The following is a 17853-nucleotide window of genomic DNA, read 5'->3' as shown; positions in this document are numbered from 1 at the left end:
TCTGTTTCCTTTCTTCTTATCCCCATGTCATTTTATGTATTTGTTTATCTATATTTTATGAGTATTATTAGCCTATATCTTTTTTTAAATATTGTTAATACTGCTCATATCCATAAGCATAAATTGGGTACTATTATTTTTCTCTGATTAATGTGACATTTTATGGAGCACCTGTCTGATGCTCTCTGTACATGTGATTGTTCAATGCCTTTTCAATAAAGTTAATTGAGAGAGAAAAAAAAGTGCTCTGAGGAGTGTAGGCCTACTTCATTGGCCACCTATCTTTTAAATGTGAATGACTTTTAGCCTATCAAGTGTAATTTTGTAGTACTTATAATACCATAAATTCTAAAATATTTCAAAAGTGTACGTACCTACTTCTGCAGACATCTCATAGACTTTGCAGATCAAGACAGCCTCAGAGGAATCAAACAATCAATAATGAACACTGATTATACGCTTTGGGAGTCATGGCACGTTTGATGCCTGCGTTATTTTAGGGGAGACAAAACTCCAATGCATTAATTAATTCTAGTTTGCTACATACATTCACAGTAGCTGCTGGACTAAGCAGATAGATAGAATTAATAATAATAATTTTCAAATATTATAATTTAAGAAATACTAAATACTGAGGTAGTTTTAGTAATAGTGCATCTACAAAGACACCCTGGCTAATAAAATCCTAAACTAACACATTTTAACATTGGCTGCCTTGCATACACATTGGATATTATTTATTTATTTAGCAAACAGCTGTAGATTAAACTCTCATTCAACGATTTTATAAACTGTTACATTTTACCTCTTAAAGTCACATTAATCACCAAACACAATGCATTTTTCTTCACTAAGCTAACACACTGATTTCACAGTAGGCTACCAACGTCATGAATATAAAAGTAAAAGTAGTAATACTATAAAATACCAGAAATACAACAGCACCAGTCCACTCATGTTCAGTATATATCTCAAAAGGCATGTGTTACTTTTCAGAACAACATATTCCATGACAGCTTAAGTGAAAAATCAACACATAAGGTGTCTTAATAGTGCACCACGTGCATCGAGAACATCCTAACTGCTCCTTTTTTTATCATAGGTGGCTGGAAGTGCCACAGTACTTTCACAAAATTTTTTACACTCATCAGTTTTACACTGAGGACACGTTGACATGTCAGTAAGAAAATCACAGGAGTAAATAATACAGTGCATGATGGCTGGACTCCATTTTGCTGTTGCCAACCTGTCCAGTGTGAATCCCAACCACGCTCAATGTCGATGGGATTGGTTCCAGTCTCTATATGGATGAGCAGTATAGATAATGGATGTATGGATGCTCCAGTTGCAGAGTCAGTGTGTTATGCACGCTGGCTCATTGTCACACTGGTGCACTTGAACACAACAGAACCATTGTTAATGTTATTAGCAGCACCTGTGCCTCTCCAAGTCCAAATGTGCTGTGAAAAGGCCTATTCAGCGAACACAGCATATTCTCTCTGAATCTCACCTGTTATGTCTCTCATTTTCTCCTTTCTTGTCACCTCTCTGCGTGTTGATAACATACGCTGCAGCTTCCAGAGTTGTTCCAAAATACTTCAAGACATGAGGAAAAACATCTTGAAGACATTTTGCTCTGTTTTTCTTAAATTTAAATAACAACCAACTGGGTAATTTCATGTTAGTATAAAATGTACAAATCAAATATGTTGATTCCTTTTTTTATCCCTTATTTACAGTAATTGCAAAAAAAGAAAAGAAAAAAAAAAACAGTATTCTGTAATGAGTGCAATGCTGATTATCACTATTAAACATGGAACTGGGATTCAGTCACAGGGTATACACTTGACATTATTAATTAAATTGCTCCTTTTGTGACTACAAGTTACTGCAGAATAAGATAAACCAACACTATACTGGACACTTCACTGACAAAAGGGTTGCACTTAAAACCACTATCAAAACTGCTGCACTTTTGTTTAATGTGGAACAAACAGTAGAAGTTAGTCCTACAGCTGTGCAGTCTACATGCGACTACATCCTACTGCAGTAGCATCTGTTGGGTCAGAGTCCGACAGAGTTGCTCCTGTGCTGGAGAGGCACTGAAGTGCGGGACACTTCCATGTGCACAGTGGACATAGGGAAATGCTCGCACTCCTCCTCCAGTGGGTGGCAGAGGCAGTGCAGGAACACCTCTCTTACTTCCTGTCGAAAGTTGGAGTTGAGGAAGCCGTAGATTATGGGGTTGATGCAGGTGGAAGACATGGCCAGCAGGTGGCAGAGAGAGAACAGCAGGTTGTGGTGGCAAATGGGCAGAGCCTCCTGGTTCCAGTCGGCCACCACATTGAAGATGGTGAGAGGCAGCCAGCAAAGAGCGAAGACCGTTATGAGAACGACCAGCATGATGTTGATTCGGCGGCTGTGGGTCATGCGATGGTTTTCTGGGGTCCTGGCACGGTCTAGCATTTCTTTGCGGCGGCGTAGGCGCACAAAAACTCTAACGTAGCAGAGCAGGACCAGCAGTAGTGGACCACAGTATTGGAAAAGCAGGAGCCATGTGGTGTAGGCCAGCCTGTGTTGCTGGGATGGCCAGTGCTCCAGACAGGCCTCCATGTGGGGAGTTGAGGGGACATAAGATAAAAGACTGCGATATGGATGTGGAACCACGGATGAGTTGTCTGTGTAGGAGACGGGTTGAGGTGGAGACACATTGAGATAGGACTGAGGAGAGGCTTGGTGATGAATTGGAGACTGGGGCAGGATTACATTCGCGTAGGGCTCATTTGTGAGTAGCTGAAAGGCCAAGAAAGGCGAAGAGGTGAAGCATGCAAGAATCCAAATGAGGACGACCGCCGTGTAGGCCTGGGGAATGCTGGGTTTCCACCCAGAGGGGTTAATGATGAGTTGATGTCTTTCCAGAGCAATGAATACTAGAGACAGCACAGAGACAGTCACAGACACACACTGGATGAACGGCACGAGCCGACATAACAGCGACCCAAACACCCAGTGGTCCATTAGCGTGTAGATAACGGTGAAGGGCAGGCAGAAGACACACACCAGAATGTCAGAGAATGACAGGTTGCAGATGAAAATGCTAGTGACATTGACTTTTTCTCTGCGACGGGTGATGATGCCGATGAGGCCGATGTTCCCCACCAGCCCCAGAACCATTGTGATGCTGTACCACACTACGAGAAACCCCGTGATGACAGGAGACATGTGGCACTGCTCTTCATGCCCAAGAACAAAGAGGTTTGAGAGAAGCGCGCTCTCATTCCCCGGCCGCTCCTGCACAGGCTCATGACCGGTCCTTCCCTCCTCCCATGGCAGTGAGTGTGCAGAGCTGGAGCTGTTCAAGGACAGAGACCAAGCTGTCGCTGACTGATTCGTGCTCGTGTTGCCACTAAAGGACATCTCACCAGGACTTCAGTGTCACCAGCCTCCAGGATCAAACAGTCCATCCCAGCCCTCTGAAAACATGCATCTGAAACAAAGAGAGGAAATGCACAGAGGGAGACAAGAGAAAAATACATTATTCACTTGCGGAGCTTCAAAGGAACTGCTCATGTAGAAGTGATATGTATATTCAAGTTCATCTTGCAGCTGTGGAGAAAAGGAAAGCTGCAACTTGTGAGGATTTTTTTTTTTTTACAATTTACTGTAGCCTAAGACACTGTGACAATTTGTTCAAGAAAGCACTGTCATTAAAACACCCTTATGCTCTATATTTAGCCAAGCTAGTAGTATGGCTGTAGGATTGTTATGTCAGGTTTTGTCATGTCAGTATTTTATTCATCTTGTTCCTGTTCATGTTTCCCTTACATCTCTTAGAGCTTATGGTTTTGCTCTTTGAGTCATCTATTCCTGAATCCTGTAGCCTAAGGTGATTTGTCTATTCCCACGTTGGCCATCCTGGTGCGATGCCTCCTCTGTTCCAGCTCCCAGTCGACATTACACCTGCTCTTCATGTCCCATTAGCAGCCCCTAGTCTCATTTCAGCTATCTGGTCACCTCCAGCTCCAGATCCCAAATTGCCTGTTTGTCCATCTTCCCGGCTGATGTTGTATCTCCTGCTTACAATCCAGCCAACATTAGCCCCTGGTTTCCTGCCACTGGTCCCATCACCTAAAGCTCTTGATCTTCAGTCGGTGGCCCAGGCTTCATCAGCGCCTGTTGGTAGTCCACCCGCCTCCTGCTCCTGATCCCTATAGTCAACTATCTGGCCAGCTCCTGTTGACCCTCCCCACTAATGACACTATACCCTCCTGTACACCTTCTTTCATGTTTCTACAATTTGGAGATCTTGCTGTTTATACAGTATCTGTACACAGTTCACACAGAGGATGACAATGTTTACTGTGTAATGCTTTTATCAGGATTTCGTATTAAGCAGCACTGAAGTTGCTACTTCTCTTTTCTCGTCTTATTACTGACGATCTCAGACTTTTTAGAAGCCTCCAGTTCGGTTTCAAGACTGAAACACAACACAATAGTTTCAACAACAGTGAGTTACTATGCAGACATTTAAGCATAGATGATAGATTGTGTGCGATGCTGAAGTGAAAGGGCATGACATTGTCAAAATCCTAAAAATGGATACCAACTCTCTCCCCCGGAACCTCTGCCATGTGCTGTGAAATCCAGCATCGCGAGGAAAATGAGCCTGTCATTTTCCATTAACAGCACACACACTTAGCTATCAGTCACTTCACACTGCATCATTGCTAACCTACAATGTCAGAGTGTTGTGTGAGCTGCAGGCAGGGTTGCACAGCATTGATCATCCTTTGTTCAAGGAGGGAAGGCAGGTGTAATGTCACCAGTAACCAGATGTAACAAACAGCTGTAACAGAGCTGAGGAACCATGAGCACCAGCAGAGGAAAAAAGAAAAAAAGAAAAAGAAAAAAAAGACCCATTAATGGACAAATTTGAACCTGTCATGTCACAGTGATGTGGCACTGATGCACATCCACCATGTGGTTGTTTGTGATCAGTCGCCTCCAGAGCAAAATCTCTGCAGAATAAGGAACACTGTGACCTGGCACTGCTCTCTATCATATTCTTGTTTTCTTCCTCGGAGAAGTGTAAATGACAAAGTAGTGCTCTTTAACAGGGAAATGAGAGATAGCTGAACATAATTTTCCTTAGACCAGATTCCACCACTGCACCATTACATTTCATCAGTAGAAAACATACATGTAAAATATTGTTATATTTGAAACTTAATGAGTTGAACTGGAATGTAAAAGAGCAAAAATGCAGTACAGAACAAGTACACTTCAAGATTTTATTTTTTCTGTTGTATTGGAACAATATTTTTTGCAAATGTGTCTAAATAAACGGCAGCAGACACTGTGGGGTCTGAATCTGAGATTAGGACTCAAACCTCATTATTCCCCACTGAAGGTGTCAGGGATTGTGGGTGATACCCCCGTGACATAACCACATCTCTGCACAGTATTGAAACATTAATTTAAAGCAGATCCATGATGTCTACCTCATACCTGGTGAAATCTGGATGCATAGTAAAAAATGCCTTCTGCAGATTACTATTGTGTCCATGCATTGTTCAAAAACCTTTTTTAAAGAAAGATACATTTGCTATGGTACACCTGCATAACTGTGCACACTAAGTCGAGAGGAAAGACAGCCTTTTCATAACTCATTAACTAATAAAAGAATAATTTTCCCAACAAAGATCACTCTGAGTAAATGAAGCACTTACATAGTGCGCTGGTTGAGTGAAGTGTCTGTGTGATGCCAGGAAGACGGAGAAAATGATCCTCTGAACAGGTGTGAATCCACAGAGACGAGAGTTGGAGAAGGAGCTAAACATCATAACAACCAGAACGTTTCTGTCAGAGACAGCGGCTAGAAGTGAGGCTATTATTGGAGTGTTAAAGCCCTGTGGTTGTGGAGACCCTCTGAGTGCTAAGCTCTGCTGTCACACAGTGGTGGATCCATTCAATTACATCCCAAAAGTGACTCCTAATGTGAATACAGTAAAACAAACAAAGAGCAGGCCAGAAACGAAACAGTCGATGCAGTTTGGTTTATTGGTATTGTAAATGAGAACACACCATAAACATGTGGATAAAACAGAGTTGTTTTTTTTTAATCAACGATGCATTAAGGGTTTACTCGGGAATGGCCCCCAAGCACTCCTCCATGCTACAGTCGAATCAAGATCACAAGAGAAAAAAGAAAGATTAATATCTCCACAAGAAGAGAAAAATCATAGTCTATTTTGTGTGGAGTGCAAACATAAGAGTGTTTTAGGTAACACTTTATTTTAAGGGGTCCTTGTTCCTGTGTAGTTACCTAATTAATTACAGTGTAATTACCTATGTAACTGCATGTAATAGCATGTACTTACATTGTAATTACATAGTGTATTTTGGTGTACTTACAGGTCCTTGTTACACTTGTAATAAGAAATGCTTGTTACAATACCTGGTCAAAGTGGCCTCTCTCTTTGGGGAGGGGGTACATCTGCAAGAAAAATGGGTGAAACCACAACCCATGTTGCCTGGGAAAACTTTTCCATCAATCTTCCTCCTGTCTCTTGAGTCTTGGAACATGTGTGCTGTTACACAACTTAGTCTATGTAACAGTTGTGTTAATACACACTTGTTACTCTTTGATACAGTGGAATGAGCACATTGAAGTGTACCTGCTGGGATACCTCAGTCCTTACACATTAACTGCAATAACCAGTGTCTTTGATAGTGTACCACGTGTGCTGTTACACAACTTAATATATGTAACAGTTGTGTTAGTACACCGTTGTTACTCTTTGATACAGTGTAATAAGAACATTAAAGTGTACCTGCTGGGATACCTCAGTCCATAAACATTAACTGCAATAACCAGTGTCTTTGATAGTGTACCACGTGTGCTGTTACACAACTTAATATATGTAACAGTTGTGTTAGTACACCGTTGTTACTCTTTGATACAGTGTAATAAGCACATTAAAATAAAGTGTACCACGTGTGCTGTTACACAACTTAGTATATGTAACAGTTGTGTTAGTACACCGTTGTTACTCTTTGATACAGTGTAATAAGAACATTAAAGTGTACCTGCTGGGATACCTCAGTCCTTAAACATTAACTGCAATAATCAGTGTCTTTGATAGTGTACCACGTGTGCTGTTACACAACTTAATATATGTAACAGTTGTGTTAGTACATCGTTGTTACTCTTTGATACAGTGTAATAAGCACATTAAAATAAAGTGTACCTGTTGTGCTGTTACACAACTTAGTATATGTAACAGTTCTGTTAGTACACCGTTGTTACTCTTTGATACAGTGTAATAAGAACATTAAAGTGTACCTGAGATACCTCAGTCCTTAACTGCAATAACCAGTGTCTTTGATAGTGTACCACGTGTGCTGTTACACAACTTAGTATATGTAACAGTTGTGTTAGTACACCGTTGTTACTCTTTGATACAGTGTAATAAGCACATTAAAATAAAGTGTACCACGTGTGCTGTTACACGATTTAGTATATGTAACAGTTGTGTTACTACACCGTTGTTACTCTTTGATACAGTGTAATAAGAACATTAAAGTGTACCTGCTGGGAAAACCTCAGTTCTTAACCATTAACTGCAATAACCAGTGTCTTCGATAGTGTACCACGTGTGCTGTTACACAACTTAGTATATGTAACAGTTGTGTTAGTACACCGTTGTTACTCTTTGATACAGTGTAATAAGCACATTAAAATAAAGTGTACCTGCTACATACTTACATGTAACATCATGCAGAAACTTGGTACTCAAGTATTTTTACATAAACCAATAACTAGAATAGCATTTTTTCAGAAAATGAGACAATGCTGGATAACTCAATTCATATGGAACTGAAAACATCAGCAGCAATCTGTATGCATAAAACCACACACTCAAAAAAATGCATTTCAGTTTTCCTTTATCGTCCTTTATTTTTATTATCCCCAAAAAACCACAAGGCTTGATCTTTTCCTGTCCTTTAATGGAGTCCTCTATTTCTCCTCCGTAAAACTGAAATGATCACAGAAACACAATTTACTTACAGTACTTACAGTAGCATTGCATGAATAGGTAGCTACACTTCAATTAGCATCCAGATTAACAAAATGAAAAGAGTTAGCATAGACTGAAAGCTAGCAAGGTATATTTACCGAAAACATAACTAATCATGTCTTAATTACAAAAATACACAATCATGTAACACTATTGACATATTCTACTCACAGATAGACATTCCCAAAGGCAAAAGCATCCAACAATATTATTTAGCAGTCTGTTTAGCCGTCTGTGCTCACTTTTACACCCGAGCATGAGAAGTGAGCCTGCAACAGAAAAAACACAACATAGCTGGACTTGACGAGCCGAGCGCTCACTTCGACGCGGTTTCTCTGAACCAAAGAGAAGACCACTCACTCGGACGTGGTTTCTTTGAACAAAAGCACACACTTTTTTAACCCTCAAAGACAGTACAAAAACACTGGTTATTGCAGTTAATTTGTAAGAGTTGAGGTATCCCGACCCAGGTACACTTTATTTTAATGTGCTCATTCCACTGTATCAAAGAGTAACAACGGTGTACTAACACAACTGTTACATATACTAAGTTGTGTAACAGCACACGTGGTACACTATCGAAGACACTGGTTATTGCAGTTAATGGTTAAGAACTGAGGTATCCCAGCAGGTACACTTTAATGTTCTTATTACACTGTATCAAAGAGTAACAACGGTGTATTAACACAACTGTTACATAGACTAAGTTGTGAAACAGCATAAATGTTCCAAGACTCAAGAGGCAAGAGGAAGATTGATGGAAAAGTTTTCCCAGGCAACATGGGTTGTGGTTTCACCCATTTTTCTTGCAGATGTACCCCTTCCCCAAAGAGAGAGGCCACTTTGACCAGGTATTGTAACAAGCATTTCTTATTACAAGTGTAACAAGGACCTGTAAGTACACCAAAATACACTATGTAATTACAATGTAAGTACATGCTATTACATGCAGTTACATAGGTAATTACACTGTAATTAATTAGGTAACTACACAGGAACAAGGACCCCTTAAAATAAAGTGTTACCGTGTTTTATATGTTGATCATAATGAAAGGCATAAAAAACTTACTTGAAACAGCAGCCCATGCCATGTGTGTAACAAGTGCAGGTTTTGCAGTCCGTCTTCCAGTTAGTGTGAAGTTCACGCTGGTTTCCGTCCAAGTCCACACAAGCTGCATGTGAGGATAAACATATTGTAATAAATCTGCTGCAGTGAATCATCCTCAGTGTGTTCAGATGTGTGCATGGGTCTGGTTCTACAGTTAAGTAAGTTACAGTTACAGTAAGTTGTATCTCTAGAGTTTGTGTTCATGGCCACTCACACTGCATTTCCTCGTTTCCTACGTTCGGCTCAAAGACGCAGATGGAGTGGCACAGCACAACCAGTCCCAAAAGACAAGCAAGCACTTGGAAAGATGCCTTAAGACGTAAACACATGACATCAGTAAACATGGTGCATGTTTAGACTTTCCCAATTGAAATGTGAGGTGTAAAATACTCACCATCCTCAGGTTTGATGTGACCCAATGAACAGGACAACGGTGTGTCAGGGTGCTCTGATGGTGGCTTTATATCTAAGATGTGCCCCCCTGCAGCATTATTATTGTTTCAATATTAATGTGACTCAAATATTTGAGAAAGCAGCAATTTCTCTGTGAATCCTGATCAATTTCCTTCAAGAGACATTAGAAAGACAAATATTGATTGAACCTGAAACATCAATATGGTGAGATATCAATAATCAAAATAATAATCTTAAGGCAAATAACTGTGTGAGAAAATGTCTCCATCTGCCATCTCTCGGTCTCTTCAAAAATTAAATTAGTTTATTTAGCCTTTAGCGTACAATTTAATATCAGAGGAACAGTTTAACATTTTATAGTCAGATGAGAGGTTAGACGATGCTTTCACACAGTAGCTGTCCATGAAGTTATGGCCAGGAGGCATCTTAGCTTAGTTTATCATAGCATGATTAGGAAACAGAAGGAAACAGCTACCTGGTTCTGTCCAAAGGGGAGAGCAGGTCACATCCTGTCAGTTGTAACATGGACATTTCAAGTGGTTACACTGGGTCCCTCTCACAGGCCTTTACAGTACAGCGGGGTTGGTAACCCAGCCGGTTACGTCACGTGCAACGATAATAAAACATCCTACAGGCCTATTCAGACTTGGACTCTGGGTCATTTTGAACAAAATTTCTTCTATATATAAGACATATTGTGTAGGCTACATGTGCCAACATCAACACCTGTATAACAGTGCACACTAAGTCGAGAGGAAAGACAGCCTTTTCATAACTCATTAACTAATAAAAGAATAATTTTCTTAACAAAGATCACTCTGAGTAAATGAAGCACTTACATAGTGCGCTGGTTGAGTGAAGTGTCTGTGTGATGCCAGGAAGAAGGAGAAAATGATCCTCTGAACAGGTGTGAATCCACAGAGACGAGAGTTGGAGAAGGAGCTAAACATCATAACAACCAGAACGTTTCTGTCAGAGACAGCGGCTAGAAGTGAGGCTATTATTGGAGTGTTAAAGCCCTGTGGTTGTGGAGACCCTCTGAGTGCTAAGCTCTGCTGTCACACAGTGGTGGATCCATTCAATTACATCTGAAAAGTGACTCCTAATGTGAGTACAGTAAAAGAAACAAAGAGCAGGCCAGAAACGAAACAGTCGATGCAGTTTGGTTTATTGGTAATTTAATGTATGAGAACACACCATAAACATGTGGATAAAACAGAGTTTTTTATCAACGATGCATTTTGGAGGTCACTTCATTAAGGGTTTACTCGGGAATGGCCCCCAAGCACTCCTCCACGCTACAGTCGAATCAAGATCACAAGAGAAAAAAGTAAGATTAATATCTCCACAAGAAGAGAAAAATCATAGTCTATTTTGTGTAGAGTGCAAACATAAGAGTGTTTTATCTGTTGATCATAATGAAAGGCATGAAAAACTTACTTGAAACAGCAGCCCATGCCATGTGGGTAACAAGTGCATTCCATGCAGTCCGTCTTCCAGTTAGTGTGAACTTCACGCAGGTTTCCATCAAAGTCCTCACAAGCTGCATGTGAGGATAAACATATTGTAATAGATCTGCTGCAGTGAATCATCCTCAGTGTATTCAGATGTGTGCATGGGTCTGGTTCTACAGTATGTAAAGTTGTATCTCTACAGTTTGTGTTCATGGCCACTCACTCTGCTGTTCCTCGTTCCCTACGTTCGGCTCAAAGACGCAGGTGGAGTGGCACAGGACAACCAGTCCCAAAAGACAAACAAGCACTTGGAAAGATGCCTTAAGACGTAAACACATGACATCAGTAAACATGGTGCATGTTTATCCATATCTAAAATGACATACCATTTTTTCGTATCTTAAAAAGTTCAACACTGATTGAAGACCATGGAAGACTTTCCCAATTGAAATGTGAGGTGTAAAATACTCACCATCCTCAGATGTGATGTGACCCAATGAACAGGACAACGGTGTGTCAGGGTGCTCTGATGGTGGCTTTATATCTAAGATGTGCCCCCCTGCAGCATTATTATTGTTTCAATATTAATATGACTCAAATATTTGTTTAAGGTGGGAGAAAGCAGCAATTTCTTAATTATATGTCTGAAGGCATCCCTCGCTGAATCATGACATTTTCACCAATAACAGACATATCTTTCCACTAACACAAGGAAGCTGGATTTTAGAAACATTATTCACTTCATTTTAGAAAAGTAAATAGGAGCACATTAGTGAAAAAAACAGCAGAAGAAACTGTGGTCAAACATTGAATTTCCAGATATTTGGTTCAGTTTAACTGTGAATGTATAGGAGACACACTTCAACAGTGACCATTCTGTGAAATAGGCCTATCACTAAACATAACTAAGATTAAGAGCTGAAGCAAAAATTCAAAGAAAAAAAAAAAAACCTCAGTGACCAAGAGAGCTCTTTCAGTAGCCTAGTGAAGAGAACGTGTTTTTCCTGTTGCACAACGAGAAACGGCAGACTGGCATGGGAACATGTCGTCTTGACAACTCCCAACCATGTAAATCCTAATCAATTTCCTTCAAGAGAGATTAGAAGGACAAATATTGATTGAACCTGAAACATCAATGTGGTGAGATATCAATAATCAAAATAATAATCTTAAGGCAAATAACTGTGTGAGAAAATGTCTCCATCTGCCATCTCTTGGTCTCTTCAAAAATTAAATTAGTTTATTTAGCCTTTAGCGTACAATTTAATATCAGAGGAACAGTTTAACATTTTATAGTCAGATGAGAGGTTAGACGATGCTTTCACACAGTAGCTGTCCATCAAGTTGTGGCCAGGAGGCATCTTAGCTTAGTTTATCATAGCATGATTAGGAAACAGAAGGAAACAGCTACCTGGTTCTGTCCAAAGGGGAGAGCAGGTCACATCCTGTCAGTTGTAACATGGACATTTCAAGTGGTTAGACTGGGTCCCTCTCACAGGCCTTTACAGTACAGCGGGGTTGGTAACCCAGCCGGTTACGTCACGTGCAACGATAATAAAACATCCTACAGGCCTATTCAGACTTTGTTGCAGCTACTGTACATTGTTGTTTACTCTTTGACTCTTGTTCATTTTTTTGTGTAGGCTACATGTGCCCACATCAACACAGATCAATATTCTAAAATGTAATCTGATTACAGTAATTAGATTACCGGTAGGCCTACTTTGTAGTTTTTTCCCCTCAACACTGTCACTCTGAATACAGTATTATAGGATATTGATAGAATTGATATAGATAGAATTTCATGAAATTGTTTGCATGAAACAGAAGCGTTAACCCCTCAGCAGCGAAGCACTGCCATAGACCCGCCACCAGGCCAAGCAGATGTTCACCAAGAGCCAGAGACATCCCAACCATCCTCCTATTCTCCTACAAAGGTTAGCCTATAACAAACAAAGAGCAGGCCAGAGGAAACAGACTTGAAGCAGTTTTGTACAGTATATTGGTTATTTATTGCATGTGAACACACCATAAACATGTTGATAAAATTTAAACGATGAAAAGGACCTATTGCATTTTTTGTAAGTCACTGAGAAGTGTGTTTAATTAGCTAAAAACTCTTTTGGGTGGGTCTAGCACCACCTTGTACGAGTAGGCCTTCTTATCCACAAGCAACTCACACTAATCAAGAAGATCCACTTCATTTTCATCAGGGATCCTGAGAGACAAAACGAAAGAGCAATAGGCCTTCTGCATGCAAACAAATGGCATTCTTACAGAAGTACAAAATTATTAGTATTATGAGATCCAACTCATTTCCCAATGTTTTATCAGGTTGATGCAGGTGGAAGACATGGCCAGCAGGTGGCAGAGAGAGAACAGCATAAAGGCAGAGCCTCCTCCAGTCGGCCGCCGCCACCAAGATAGTGAGTGGCAGCCAGCAAAGAGCAAAGACTGATAGGCTATGAGGGCGACCAGCATATGATGTTGATTCGGCAGCTGTGGGTAATGCGCATAGACTGGTGGTTTTCTGGGGTCCTGGCATGGTCTAGCATTTTTTTGCGGCAGCGTAGGCGCAGGGCCGTTGTATAGGGGAGAAAGGACCGAGTAGGGCCCACAAAAAACCCCAGTAGTCTAATCTTTGTATGACTGAATTATTCTGCATAAGACCCTGACTAGCATCAAAACAAAGTAGGCTAAATAAAAAATGATAATACTATGTAGTCTAAGAAAAAAAGTGGAAAAGTCAGGGGCCCACCAACATAGCAGAGCAGTAACAGTGGACCACAGTTGCTGATAAACATTCATTTGTCATTGTTTATGTTATTATTGTCTACATGCGGCTGGTGTCTTTGTGTAGGCTTATTTGTGTTGTTGTAAGCGGGCTGTCAACCTTTATTTTGAAATTACCATTTTTATTCTGACATTCTGAAACTGAGTGTGAGAAGTAAACATACGAAGGTGAAGACACACATGTGCTGTAGTAAAGCTAAAAAAGTTAAGTTACTGAACATTTTAAGTGGTTAAGTGTTAAAGAAACATCAAAAGACCAGAGATAATTCCTTTACAGGGCACGCAGCCAACGAGGTAAATAATGTGTTTTGTCTGTTTTTTACTTTACCGATTGTTTTTCATGTTTATGTTTAGGTACTCTGATGCTAGTCACTTCACACTGCATCATTGCAAACCTACAATGTCAGAGTGTTGTGTGAGCTGCAGGCAGGGTTGCACAGCATTGATCACCCTTTGTTCAGGGAGGGAAGGCAGGTGTAATGTCACCAGTAACCAGATGTAACAACCAGCTGTAACAGAGCTGAGGAACCATGAGCACCAGCGGGGAAAAATGAAAAAAACAAAACAAAACCCAATAATGGACAAATTTGAACATGTCACAAGGATGTGGCACTGATGCATATCCACCATGTGGTTGTTTGTGATCAGTCGCCTCCAGAGCAAAATCTCTGCAGAATAAGGAACACTGTGACCTGGCACTGCTCTCTATCATATTTTTGTTTTCTTCCTCAGAGAAATGTAAATGACAAAGTAGTGCTCTGAGATGAGAGATAGCTGAACATAATTTTCCTTTGACCAGATTCCACCACTGCACCATTGCATTTGTTGTGGAAATGTATACCTGCCTGTGGAGACTCAAAAAACAAGACCAATGAAATATCATGCACAATGATTTATTCTCTATAGAGAGGTACTGTATAGAGAAGGGACACAACACAGAACCACACGACAGTCTACGAGCTCAGGGTTGTGCCCACTGAGCAGTGGTTGCAGCCCCTTCTGATACTTCATCCTATGCCTCTGGTTATCTCATTCCTATTCATAAGATGAGTTCAGGGTGCGATACTCAACGGATGTGTGTCCCACAAGTGATGTTGTGGCAACCCCCTTTGTTGCTTTACCTATAGGAATTTACAACATAGATCAGTTGAGAACAAGGTTATGTACAGAGTTCATCCTTTTGCCCTCCTCATCCCAGGGTTTCTGCAGTCAGGGCTTGGTTGAACAAACTCTACAGGTTTCATGGGATGGATTTTCATATAATGGCGGCAGATTGTGCTCACTTTTGAATCATCCAAAACACACACTATGAAACATCCAAATACCTCCATACTGCTCGTCCGTACTGACCCAAGTGCCCTGAAGCTGCGACATGAAAAAGTTGTTCGGAAAAAAATAACTTGATCTCTGTTTTTAGCCTTGTTGTAGTAGTAGCTCTCAGTCATGGACGGGTACAGAGTATTTTCTGGTGGGGGGCACAGAGGGTGACAACAGTGAATCTGGGGGGGGGGGGCATCCAAAAGTAACAAAAATGAAGGCTGCCATTGATTGCTTCATCAATAATCTGCTTGATCAATAATCAACCCTATCTTGTAAATAAGAAGTCTTAGCAGAATAAGTAACACAAAAAATTCTCAAAGTCTATATCTTATACTCTTATCTAGTAGTTAGAGCTCAACTCTGTACAATAAACATCTCAGTGTTTTGTGTAACAGTCAATGTATGCAGAATAATCAGAAAAAGCCTGACTCAAATGGTGAAATTGAGAACAATAACAATTTTACACCATTTTCTTTATTTCCTACACAGAACACTATGTTTGCTGGTACAGAGCTGATTAAGAGCCTTAGTCAGAAGTCTGTGCTTATAGCTCTGTACAGTGAACATAACAGTGGTAAAGAGCTTTACACAGTGATTGACATTAACACAAATCAATGACAATTTGGGGGGCACATAGGGTGGCCATTCAGATTTCTTGCCACCAAGACCCGCCCCTGCTCCCAGTGGCTCTGTTGATGTTTGTGCGCATGCGCAAGATTTTCTGCGAGATGTTCTTCTGTGTTTACATCATACATCCAATGGTTTACAATGACTAACGAACATCTTGCAGCAAATCGCGCATCTGATGTATTGGAGCAATATTTATTGTAAATGTGTTTAAATAAACGGCAGCTGAGACTGTGGTGTCTGAATCTGAGATTAGGACTCAAACCTCATTATTCCCCGCTGAAGGTGTCAGGGATTGTAGGTGATACCCCCGTGACATAATCACATCTCTGCACAGTATTGAAACATTCATTTAAAGCAGACCCATAATGTCTACCTCATATCAGGTTTTTCCCTAATGTTCACCTGGTGAAATCTGGATGCATAGTAAAAAATGCCTTCTGCAGATTACTATTGTGGCCATGCATTGTTCAAACATTTTTAAAAGAAAGATACATTTGCTATGGCACACCTGCATATCTGTGCACACTAAGTCGAGAGGAAAGACAGCCTTTTCATAACTCATTAACTAATAAAAGAATAATTTTCCTAACAAAGATCACTCTGAGTAAATGAAGCACTTACATAGTGCGCTGGTTGAGTGAAGTGTCTGTGTGATGCCAGTAAGAAGGAGAAAATGATCCTCTGAACAGGTGTGAATCCACAGAGACGAGAGTTGGAGAAGGAGCTAAACATCATAACAACCAGAACGTTTCTGTCAGAGACAGCGGCTAGAAGTGAGGCTATTATTGGAGTGTTAAAGCCCTGTGGTTGTGGAGACCCTCTGAGTGCTAAGCTCTGCTGTCACACAGTGGTGGATCCATTCAATTACATCCCAAAAGTGACTCCTAATGTGAATACAGTAAAACAAACAAAGAGCAGGCCAGAAACGAAACAGTCGATGCAGTTTGGTTTATTGGTAATTTACTGTATGAGAACACACCATAAACATGTGGATAAAACAGAGTTTTTTTATCAACGATGCATTTTGGAGGTCACTTCAGTAAGTGTTTACTTGGCCCCTTCGCAGCCTTCCTCCCTACATTCAGATCAAGGTCACAGAGAAAAAACAAAGATTAATATCTCCACAAGCAGAGAAAAATCATAGTCTATTTTGAGTGGAGCCAAACATAAGAGTGTTTTATCTGTTGATCATAATGAAAGGCATGAAAAACTTACTTGTAACAGCAGCCAAAGCCATGGGCGTAGCAAGTGCAGGACATGCAGTCTCTCTCCCAGTTAGAGTGAAGTTCATGCTGGTCCCCATGAAAGTCCACACAAGCTGCATGTGAGGATAAACATATTGTAATAGATCTGCTGCAGTGAATCATCCTCAGTGTGTTCAGATGTGTGCATGGGTCTGGTTCTACAGTTAAGTAAGTTACAGTTACAGTAAGTTGTATCTCTCTACAGTTTGTGTTCATGGCCACTCACACTGCATTTCCTCGTTCCCTTTGTTCGGCTCAAAGAGGCAGGTGGAGTGGCACAGGACAACCAGTCCCAAAAGACAAGCAAGCACTTGGAAAGATGCCTTAAGAGGTAAACACATGACATCAATAAACATGGTGCATGTTTAAAAGTCTCTATAATATATCAAAGCACTTAACCTCCACTCAGAGCATCCTTTAAAGATGTCATGTGGACTGAAAAGGAATTGAGTAATTGTAAAGCTAAACTCAATTACTTGTATTTATGCCACAATATATCAAGTGTAATCTAGACAACAATGATGACTTTAAAGACTCATGTTTTTATCCATATCTAAAATTACATACCATTTTTTCTTATCTTAAAAAGTTCAACACTGATTCAAGACCATGGAAGACTTTCCCAATTGAAATGTGAGGTGTAAAATACTCACCATCCTCAGGTGTGATGTGACCCAATGAACAGGACAACGGTGTGTCAGGGTGCTCTGATGGTGGCTTTATATCTAAGATGTGCCCCCCTGCAGCATTATTATTGTTTCAATATTAATGTGACTCAAATATTTGTTTAAGGTGGGAGAAAGCAGCAA

The 17853-nt window shown here is 40.5% G+C and overlaps 1 protein-coding gene and 2 long non-coding RNA genes across 3 annotated transcripts; all 3 read right to left on the bottom strand.

Moving 5' to 3' along the window:
- Positions 1-1958: 1958 nt before the first annotated feature.
- Positions 1959-5843, bottom strand: npy4r (neuropeptide Y receptor Y4). Its single transcript, XM_085799019.1, has 2 exons — positions 5730-5843; positions 1959-3487 (listed from the first exon to the last, which is right to left on the bottom strand). The coding sequence occupies exon 2, from the start codon at positions 3415-3417 to the stop codon at positions 2065-2067; it is 1353 nt and encodes a 450-aa protein (XP_085655145.1). The 5' UTR covers positions 3418-3487; positions 5730-5843; the 3' UTR covers positions 1959-2064.
- A 4911-nt stretch (positions 5844-10754) lies between these two features.
- On the bottom strand, positions 10755-11378 carry LOC146973575 (uncharacterized). Its single transcript, XR_015037745.1, has 3 exons — positions 11281-11378; positions 11044-11146; positions 10755-10901 (listed from the first exon to the last, which is right to left on the bottom strand). It is a non-coding gene; the product is annotated as an uncharacterized LOC146973575 (long non-coding RNA).
- Positions 11379-16769: 5391 nt separating this feature from the next.
- Positions 16770-17853, bottom strand: LOC146973574 (uncharacterized). Its single transcript, XR_015037688.1, has 4 exons — positions 17698-17853; positions 17271-17367; positions 17016-17118; positions 16770-16875 (listed from the first exon to the last, which is right to left on the bottom strand). It is a non-coding gene; the product is annotated as an uncharacterized LOC146973574 (long non-coding RNA).

The sequence above is a fragment of the Trachurus japonicus genome, chromosome 15 (genome assembly GCF_045865225.1).
Source record: "Trachurus japonicus isolate A0001 chromosome 15, Traja_1.0".
Classification (NCBI taxonomy): Eukaryota; Metazoa; Chordata; class Actinopteri; order Carangiformes; family Carangidae; genus Trachurus; species Trachurus japonicus.
Note: the sequence above shows the minus strand (reverse complement) of the source record. Positions and strands in the feature narration are given on the sequence as shown.

Excerpts from the sequence above, each read along its gene's own strand:
- npy4r (XM_085799019.1), bottom strand. The coding sequence starts at position 3,417 with ATGTCCTTTAGTGGCAACACGAGCACGAATCAGTCAGCGACAGCTTGG.